At 37.9% G+C, this 10,515-nt stretch overlaps 1 protein-coding gene and 1 long non-coding RNA gene across 3 annotated transcripts; both read left to right on the forward strand.

Annotated features, from left to right (window-relative positions):
• Positions 1-789: 789 nt before the first annotated feature.
• LOC118436505 lies at positions 790-2,495 on the forward strand. Its single transcript, XR_004835510.1, has 2 exons — positions 790-1,155; positions 1,864-2,495. It is a non-coding gene; the product is annotated as an uncharacterized LOC118436505 (long non-coding RNA).
• A 2,302-nt stretch (positions 2,496-4,797) lies between these two features.
• Positions 4,798-10,003, forward strand: LOC110853923. Of its 2 annotated transcripts, none has more exons than XM_022102288.2 (4): positions 4,798-5,019; positions 7,130-7,866; positions 8,020-9,089; positions 9,229-10,003. In XM_022102288.2, exons 1-4 carry the CDS (start codon positions 4,981-4,983, stop codon positions 9,711-9,713), a joined length of 2,331 nt encoding a protein of 776 aa, XP_021957980.1. In that variant the 5' UTR covers positions 4,798-4,980; the 3' UTR covers positions 9,714-10,003. The 2 variants fall into 2 exon arrangements, with proteins under 2 accessions (XP_021957980.1, XP_021957979.1); XM_022102287.2 differs by lacking the exon at positions 4,798-5,019 and adding an exon at positions 5,652-7,062.
• The last annotated feature ends 512 nt before the right edge of the window (positions 10,004-10,515 follow it).

Below are 10,515 nucleotides of genomic sequence, written 5' to 3' on the forward strand. Positions count from 1 at the left end.
AACGGAACGATATTTTTTTGCAAAGTTTAAAATTATGAGCAAAATCGAAATTTTTAAATTTTAAATTTTTCGGTGTGAAAGTTTTTTATCAAAAAATTAATGTCCAAAGCATCGGTTTAGTTGTCAGTATCATTTTATTCGCTTAAAACTTTTTCATATCCTTCAGCAGGACAAATTTCATGCAAATTTCGACATTAAAATTGCAAATCCTTAAAAAAATTGTCGGAAGGGTAAAAGGGATAATTTAGGCAACGGCAGAGGTGACCCTCGTTAGGTATGGTCCCATCGTCCAAAAGAGTTAGCAATCTTTAGAACCAGTTTAATAAAACTGTTATTGTAATCTGTAATGTAGTATCAGTTAAGTAAAACTTTCCAGAACATCTTCTCAACATAGTGAATTATACTCATCTTCATTTTTAAGCACGTATATTATTAGTGTACCTAAATACGTACGAGAAGATTGTAGCAAAACCCAACAACATTATTTATGGCTTGATTGGACCAGTAAATTACAAATTGGATGAAATATACAGTCTCATTAAAAGCAAAAGTTGTATATGTAGTAAAGGTCAATTTGCATAATTAAAGTTTATGCAATTTCTGGACTGTGATGTGATATGTAATACGAGAGATAATACTTAATAATATCCAAAATATGGCAAAACTGGGGTCGTAATGTGACATTTGACACCACAAACTCCAGACAAGCAGACGATGATGAACGAGCAAAAAGAAGGCATTGACTTATCTATTCAGCTACGTAACAAACTATCAGAAATGAAAATGAGATAAAATTTTATCAAAAATTTGAAAAAAAAACAAAATTTTCTTTTGGCACGTATTTTATTATGCATGCATCCGTTGGTTTCGTGGTTTGGTTTCCCATAAATTGGGTGGTTTAAACTTTTTTTTCGTAAATTGCTTACACGAGCTGATCAAAAAGTTGCTTTCATGCCATTTTTGCACGTATGAGGAAAGCAAAAGTAAAACCAGACTTTTCCAAAACCGGTTTGAAATATAAAATATGTTTTAGTCGGACTATGTATTTGTGGATTTAGTTCTAATCTGCTCATTATTAGAGCTCAACCTTGGCCTTGACTTGAGTTACACTTTCGCTTGACCGTTACAATAAATAAAATTTACATCTTATTACACGTGAGTTAAGAAATTAAAAATTTTTTATTTTTCGAAAGCGAGTTTAAAATTGTAGTTATGTAATTGTGCCAACGTTAATAAAATTAGTGATATATTTTGCTACAAGTTTGATATAAATACGGTATTTCCAGCATAAATTGTCCCAAATTTTCTAAAATTTTAAATAAATTTCTCAAACTCAAATTTTATTTATCATGTAACAGAATATTTTCATTTCTACTTATTCGAAATAGACTATTTTTTTTACTCATGCACATTTTCTCAATCCAATCCAATCCACCCAGTAAATCCACCATAATCTCGCCTTAATCAATTTTTTTGTCTCAAATTGCGTGCACCACCGCTGATTTCTGATCTGACTGACATTGCACTGCACAATTTTTCCATTATGTCATCATTGTCTTCTCCTCAATGGAACTGAGGAAACCGCAGAGAAGAATTGCATGCATTCTCATCTCATTCTCTTTCTTTATAAAACAACCAACGAGTCAAGTGCATGCATAAAAAGAAACACGAAAAGTCGGCACTCCAGGCAGCATCCCGTTACAAAAAAAGGAAATGATGACTTTTGATTCGATGACACAATGGAACACATATATGCACGCACAATTTATTCCATCTTGATTTTGCCCAAGTGGAATTAATGGAGTCAAATTATGCCTCCCAGTCCTGCCTTGTGCGTAATATTCGAAACTTTTACTTTTACAGGTGAGAGAGATGAGTGACAATGTAACGAAGAAAAAAAACTCATTAGCTCCAATAACTCCTAATTGTTCGGTCGAAAAGCTAATTCAATTCATGGTCGGGATTTTTTTGAAGAAGAAGATTAGATCATTATTATTACACTTTTCTTCCTCCCTTCCTTGTCAAAATATTTTACTCGTGGTTGAATGGTTTGGTTCCTTCCCGGTTGGAGAGTTTGAAATTAATTAATTAAGTAATTTGTACATATTTTGAAATTTGGTAAGCTATTTGTCATAAATAAAAGTAGGAAATGTAAAAAAGAAGTAAATAAGTTAATTAGTTAATTAATGATGACTTTAGTACACAGAAAGACAAAAGAATTTAGCCCGTAGTGGTAAAAATATCAAATTTTGCTTCCTTATATGCATCCATTTCAGATTTAGATAAATGACGCATTCTATAAATCTAATTTTTTTAGGGGTGCAAATCTAGTTAAGACATAAACCTGGTTGGTCTAATCATTAATAAGGACCTGCGAATATGCACAAGTCGAAATTTTACAAAAAACGTACCTACTTATTAATTGCATTGTTTAAAGATTGATGACATCTTAATACTTAAAAGAGGACATTAAATTCGCATTAGTCAGTAATTCATGTCATAATCTCTTGAGTGTATTTTATTTATGCACGGACGGATAACTGCTTAACAAAAAAAGTACATAAAAATTATTTGACTGCATGGCGACTCTGGAGAGACAAAAGCCGAGTCAAAACTTGGACATGAAGTGACATGCGAAGGACGCCTTTTACACATTCAAGTCATATAAAGTAGTTGAAGATGAGCGATGTTGTTGGTTGATCTCACTCCTTGCCAAACAAGCAATGTCATAGTTTTTGTTATGATTTGGTTTTAGATTATTATATTGATATTAATCACATTATGGTCGCGGAGGAAGATGATGCATGCATATTTGCACGTGTGTGGCTTGGCGTGGCTATGTGGCCATATAATTTGATTTGGTTTGTTCAATCAGTGATTTGATTATTGTAACGAACCTGATGCATAGAAAATGGTGGGTTTGGCGTTTGAAATTAACATCACTGAATGGCACAATGCTCAAGAATTGGTTGTTTTTTATTGGAAATTTTAAATGTTTATTAGTCACCGATGCAAATTCTCAAATTATTCAATTAACTATTTGAGCAAAAGGGGAAGAAAAAAGGATGGATGGATGTTTTTCTTCTTATGTAATATTCTTTTGGAGGATGATGCAAAATTATAAAGGGTGCAATTTGCACTTGGGTTGCTTTTGCTATTTCATGGATTTCATCAAAATTTATGACCTGTCGACACGAAATACCACACATTTACTAAAATGGGCATCCAGCAAACGTATGCAGTTATCATCACCCATTAATTCTCATTGTTGACTCGTGCCAGACTGGAAATTAATTCCAGAGCAAAAAAAAATGCTCACCCATTTACGCATAGGACAAAATTTAAACCGTTTAATAAATAATTCGCGAATTACCACATTTATTGCTCATCTTCATCCTTGTTGTGGTTTGTACGTAATCAAAATAAAAAATGAGGCGAATTTAGTTTACTAAAGCAAAAGCAAGGTTTGATCTTGGTTCCGTCATAACTACATAACGTTGATTATTGTGTTCTTCTCATGCATTATTAAAGACAAAGCCGATCCTTAAAATCATGATAAAACAAAAAACTTCAACTCTTAAATGATATGTTATGGCTGTGAGTAAAATTGCAAATTACGACGTACTCGTATTCTTGGGATGATGTGAGACCTAAAATTCTGGACTATCGTAAGTGACGATGATGAAATTGTTGTTGTACTGAAATTACGTACACTACCTGAAATTTTTTAGGGGATTTTTTTTTGTAGAAATTATCTTAAAGTCCTCTCCAGGTTCTTTGTAATTTGCAGAATTAAAAAAAATAATGCTTCCAGAAATTTCTAAAATTCTGAAGCATATAGCATAAGTGACGATGACGAAATTGTTGTTGTGCTGAAATTACACTACCTGCAATTTTTTAGGCGATTTTTTTTGTAAAAATTATCTAAAAGTATGTATGTCTACCTCCACCTTTCATAATTTCAGAAATTTTTGAAATACTGCTCCCAGAAATTTTTGAAATACTGCTCCCAGAAATTTTTGAAATACTGCTCCCAGAAATTTTAAAGCTTTGTTCATAAATATTTTCACCAGGATAGGATTGTTCATATTTAAATATTTCCACCAGAAGCAACTTCCTCGTCCTTGGTGATTTTATAGTTCACGAGGATCCATGGGTGGTTGGGTGAATGGCCTAAATAAATCTCCACGATATCACAACATACTTACACGAACGGAAGAAGAATAAATACTCTCCGATTGACCACAGGGCGACGTTTTTGCATCATCGGATGTGGTAATTGTGTAAAGATTGTTATTGTTCCAACCGGGACGACCAAGATGATGATCATGAATGATGATGATGATGATCTTTGAATAAGATTGAGCCAATAATGCGAGATGATGTGATGTCCACCACTGGCTGAGCTGTTCCAAAAGACTTTTTTTTTGTTTTAGTTTCAGACAAGTGACTTGACTTGGACTTGATCGAGAATAAGATGCGTCTTCTTCTTCTTCTTCTTCATCTCTATCAGAGAAGAAGAATATGAAGATGAGATCACTTACACCCCACATAATACAACAAACCAAAGCCAAGCCAAGTGGCGTGGTGTGGTTGATTGATGGAGAAGAAGATGAGCACCACATTGGATTGGATTGGATGAATGGACACAAAAAGCACTGAAAGCTGAATTGTGTTGAATTGAAATATGAAGTGACTACATGGACTGACTGGGATTTTACCTGGCTAAAAATCTGAATATGTAATCTGCACTCCTCATACATACATGATCTAATGGTACATATTGTTTTAATATTGGTTTTGGCATCCTCGGTTCAAGTCAAACTTCAATTCTTATCCAGTCCAGAGAGTCAGATTGTTGGTGCAAGAGTACCAAAATCAGGAGAGGTCTGCCTATATATTTACTTGGGAAGTTTAGACTTGAAAAGTGAATCTTTCCATTTTTCATTGTATTTTCGGATCAAGATTTCCTTTGCAGATATGACGCCAACAAAGTGGTCGACCGTGTTGGGAATTACGGTAAGTGGTACATACATTTTTTGGAAATTGTACAATAAGATTTTGGGTAGCAAGGAAATCCACGCGAGAATTTGTTATCGTTATAATTACAAAATAAATTTCACTTATCGATGCTTATCGAACAAAGCGTTAAAAATTTGGTCGAATCTTTGCCAGGAAAAGTGCTACCTACGAAGAAAATAGCAAGGTCGTTTAGGTACCATACACGGTTTACTTCAAAAATGCGAATATTTCACGCCACATAATGAGATTGGCCTCACCCTTATCTCGACAACACAATACTCTAGCATCCGATACCTTCTTCACGCTGCGAAAACCGGTTAAGCCTTAATCTTGACTCATCTTCATGTTAGAAGATAGTCATATCTGCATTAGAAGTTTAGCCAGTTTGGGAGACTCTCATGATACATTTTGCATGGACAACAATACCATAAGCATGCATGCACAATTACATAACTAACTGCGTGATATCTGGTGCTTCCTTTTCTTCGCGTGGAGAGGAATTAGGTAACCCTGTTGTTGTCCAGCAGCAGTCAAAAAATACTTAGTCCTTCTAGAAGCTGATTGGTATTTCCACCCAATGATAAATAATCATGACTGCATACGTGCCCTCAGTCTCATTCAGCAGCAGCATCATTACATTACTTAACTTTATCCACAGAATGAAGTAATTATTTCCAGCTTTTGTAAATATAACTTCATAAAATTTTGCATGTGCCAAGCCAAGATCCTGTTCATAATAAAATGTGCCGTCCGTGTGGAGTGTGAACATTTTGGGGCTTGATTACCTTCACTCAAGCATTCACTACTTGACTACAAGTATAATATTTACTGTATGGTGTGCACATAATAATAATACGAAAGGGAAAGAGATCTTCAAAAAGGTGGGACCTTGGCTTTGAGATTTAAGCGTGATTATTTAGTGCTGCTGAGCGTGGTAGTTGACGCGGATCCCTTTACTACAAACTTCCGCACTTCCTCATCCACCAATTCATTAGCAAGATTTAGACATTACGTTAGTTAGCGCAGTTTCACTCGTTAAATATAAGCTGCTTAAATACTTTTAATTTCCGTTTCAATCCACAATTGAATTACCTGTTGTACCCAAGAAAATTAAAATTAGAGGATCCACAAAACTACATCCTTCCGCTGAGGCGTTTAATTTACAAGAAATTTACAAATTGGGCACTGCACTTTTTTTTCTCCTTGGCTGATAACAATGTAGATTTGTAGGGAATGAAAATGAATAATATAGCGGTACTTTGGCCCCCTTTTTCACGAGAGACGACTCTCGCTCAGTACTACTGAAATGTTGCCTCTTCTCCTATTCGACAGACCATGTTACAAGTTTACCAAGTAAGAAAGACTCATTAAATGAATGTCAGTCAGTCAGTGTAATTGAGGGATGGCCCACAACATAATATAACAGCCTCTAACAACCAACGGTACATTTCCTGTTTGGGTCAACTGCATTGTCTCACGTAAATAATCTCTGGTTTAGTCGTGTTAAACTTGAAAACTGATTTAAAGAAAATGCATCACAGAGACAAGTTCGCAGTTTAGAAATACAAGTTGTTTGCCCAGTTTCAAATTGAGACGAGCTAGAGCTAGACAAACTTTGGAAAGGGATCAATCAGTAAAGTAAACTAAAAAAAAAAAAGTAAATATTTATTCCTGTACGAGGGAGGAAGTAGGAAGTGTGTCCGTGTAAAAAATGGTGCGTGGCGTCCTTTTCAACTGGGATTTCGAACTTGACTTTGACATGATAGTGAAAAGTGTGAGACAAACGATTTCAATTTTGGCCTGGACGTGGGCTCTGTTCATCTTCTTTCTGAGCTACTTTGGTCAAGGGGGTGGAGACTATAATCACGTCAATAATGACATGGAAGACGTTCCGATCCACCCTGCGCCACTATTTTCATCCGTTTTCGTACCCATTCTTCGAGTATGGGTGGGATCCAACTAGTTCAAAAAGTCATTAACTTTAAACAGTTCCAGTCAAGTCATCAAATCAATCGTTTATTTATGTATGCAGTTTCCAATGTAGGTCGAAATAAGTGGGGAAAATGATACACAAAAAAATAAATTAATAATTTATTCGCACCGTTAGCTGCTCCTAGTCGCAAGCACCCTCGGTCAGACTGAGAAGAAGAATAAGGCGTTATCAGACGAGACCCCACCAGGATCCGCGGGACATCACGGGTCCGTCCAGTCGGGACAATTTCTTCTTACCAATAATGAAAACTATGGTCTTCAGATCTCACACACGCCGTACAGCTCTAATCCTGCGGAAGAAGAGCAGTTGCCAAAAGCGCAAAAGTTGAGACAACAGCAATACCAAAATGCCGTTCCTGCTGGAGGAGAGACTTTTTGTGCGGGGTGCACATCGCTCAGTAATCCGCAACAGGATGAACAGTATTACAATAACAATGCCCAACAGCCCCAAAATGCGTATGCAGTTCCAGTCCAGCAAAAACAGCAACGCTACCAACGCCCTCAACAAGTGCCATACTCGACCGGACATAATAGCAACATTGGGAATAACGCAATTCAACAACAACAACCGGGTTACAGCTATTCCGTAAATTTAGAGGGACCATCAGGAGGTCAAAGAGATTCATCGTGGGGATGGAATAGCTGGAATCAACAACAACAACCACAAGCTCAGGTTAGAGCGTCGCAGCCAATGCAACAGTACCAATGGGGACAAAGGAACCCACCGAATCAGCAGAAGCAACAGGTCCGGTCAGGTTGGGTGCCTCCTCAGCAACACCAACAATACCACCGAGAATTGACAGCCCCCGCAGTACAACAGCACCTTCGAATCAATGATGATGGTCAATACAGGTAAAAATTCATTAATTTTCATGCCTATAAAACTGCTTTTATACCTAAATCATTAGCAACTTGCGCCATAGTTAAATTATAACATTGGCGCAAGTTACAAAAGAATAAAGTATAAACCAACCTTATGATTGAATATTCATTTCATTGACATAGTTTCGGATACAATGCTGCCGACTCGTCTCGACAAGAACAACGAGGTCTGGACGGCACAGTTTCTGGGTCGTATGCCTACACTGACGGGACTGGCCAACAGGTTCAAGTCGATTATCGAGCATCTCCTGAACAAGGGTACCAAGCTTTCGGACCCAGTATTCCTAACCCTGCTCCAGTCCCTCAGTTTCAAGTACCAGCCGTTCCTCAAGACACACCGGAAGTCCAGGCCGCACGAGCCCAGTTCTTCGAGGCGTACAACCAACAACTAAAATTCATTGAAGATGCAAAAGCTCGTGCAATTGAGGCTCAACAGACTTCTGCGTCCAACAAATCTGATAACGTCGTTGCCGTTCATGCCACTGGAAAAGATAATAAAAACACGACGACCCCGTCATCCAGCGAGGATCAAGACGCCACCACAACAAACCAACCAAACAAACAATTCAACTCCACCGATTTCAAAAATCTTCCCGAACCGATCGCAATTCCTGATAAAAACGGAGTTAATCCAGGCCCAGAAAACCAGGAGGACGACGAGCTAGAAAATGACGCCGTCGTAATCGGCCGAGAAGACGAGGAACCTTCTTCCGTTCCAGCCGCGGTAAAGGTTCCACCAAAAACGGTCACGCCACCAAATCAACAACCAAACCAGGATGCACCCCCTCAAGCAGGATATTCCTTCAGCGTTCTGGTTGGAGATCAGGGCGGAGCTAATTATGGAGGGTACAATCAAAACCAATGGCCTCAGTGGGGATCTCAGTACCAATATCAGCAACAACAACCTTTTACCGTCGGATATCAGTACCCAGCACCACAAGAGCAAAACAATCCAGTTGCAATGGCACCACCACCAGCACCGGTGGATTCCTCTTACCAATTTAGCCACATGGTGGGTGTACCCCAGCAACAAGCACTGGGTTATCACCCCCAGCAGCAGTCTCAGCAGCAGCAGCAATATCAAATCTCTGTCCCCAACCAGGCCAACACAGTTTCTGGAAATACGCAATCAAATACTGATCAACCCCCCAATCATGTCGGTGGCGATGATAAGACACGGGCAACTCAACCAGGTGAAGATTTTAAAGATCTTAAATTGGCCCAAGGCAAATAAATTGATTTCAGTAAAATTTTCCAATAAAATGAAATATTATCCCCCAAAACCGGAGAATTGTCTACTTATAAATTATTTTAATTATTGTAATTTTTAAGGGTACTTTTACTACGTCTCTGTCGGTGGATCGCCGCACTACATGACCTCGAATAACGACGCGTTCACCTCTAAATTCCCCACCTCTCTCAAGGCCCATCTCGCCGGATCGATTCCAATGGATGCGAGACACGACCCTCAAGTGCCCCATCAAAACATGGGAATGGTGCAGAATCAAGTCGGAACCAAGCCGAATCCTCCCGTTTACGTGGACATGGACACTTCGCCAGGATATCAAGGCTACACTAGCAGCAACAATGGGGCACAAAAGCAACAATCCGTCGCAATTGTGGGGTTCATTCCGGGCGCTTTTGTTAGCGTGAGGAATGGTGGCTTCGTCAGCGTCAACTCGGCAGCCGTTGCACAAACCGGAAATGGTGGAGGTGGAACGAGGGTGCGATTTGGAAATAATCCTTCAAATGATCAAACTGGAAGTAATGATGGACATCAATTTCCGCTTTTGATCTTCAACAACCAGAACCAATAAATTGTGACAGCTTGCATTTTAAATATTTACTCTGACATGACTGGACTGTTTCAACGGATGCAAGTACATATGTAATCATAAATAAGTATGCCTACCATTGTATTAATTATAATATTAAGCGGTGCTATTTTGCTTCAAATAAACCGAATTAACACAACTTAAATACTTAATAAGCCATAAATTTGATGTGAAAAATACTAACATAATTATAGACTAAAAATGCAACTAGTTGTACGTATTTAGTTTACCGGAATAAAATATTGTTTGGTCTACTTACTTATTAAACAGAACAAATGTTATGGTGCACTTAGGCTAATTAGATAATTGTATCAAGTAATTTCCTGTCAGTCAATCCAGCATCGGACGTCACATCAAGTCATAATTTCATCATATTCGCAGAATTCTTTGGCCCATTATCATATTAATTATCTAAGATCTGGACGATAACTGATGAGTTGGGCTCAGGAAGGCAGGTTCGAAAGTTCCTATTTGACAGGTATGCATACATCATGGAGCAGAATAAGGCGTACACTTGGTCAAAAATTTTCCAAATTCTCAAAGTTCCTGAAGAATATATAGCAGCATCTCGAGGAATTATGTTTCCAGAAAAAATTATCCATGTCGAACCAATAAATTTCACAGAAAAGGACACTAGAAATAACGATATTGGTCCCGGGGACACTCTGGAATCAGATTTACTCGACGTTGGTGAAAGTACCATCAAGTCCAGCCAACTAATTGGATATTTGCCTCTCTGCATAATTTCATCCCCAGATCAGCGGCGACGACAACTTTCTTTCCA

Source organism: Folsomia candida, unplaced genomic scaffold, assembly GCF_002217175.1.
Source record: "Folsomia candida strain VU population unplaced genomic scaffold, ASM221717v1 Fcan01_Sc009, whole genome shotgun sequence".
Taxonomy (NCBI): Eukaryota; Metazoa; Arthropoda; class Collembola; order Entomobryomorpha; family Isotomidae; genus Folsomia; species Folsomia candida.

What these genes read in the sequence shown, in the direction of transcription:
- LOC110853923 (XM_022102287.2), top strand. Translation starts at nt 6,967, where the DNA reads ATGGGTGGGATCCAACTAGTTCAAAAAGTCATTAACTTTAAACAGTTC. An exon ending in TTATGTATGCAGTTTCCAAT is followed by an intron (nt 7,063 to 7,129) that starts GTAGGTCGAAAT and finishes TCGCACCGTTAG; the next exon opens with CTGCTCCTAGTCGCAAGCAC. An exon ending in AATGATGATGGTCAATACAG is followed by an intron (nt 7,867 to 8,019) that starts GTAAAAATTCAT and finishes TCATTGACATAG; the next exon opens with TTTCGGATACAATGCTGCCG.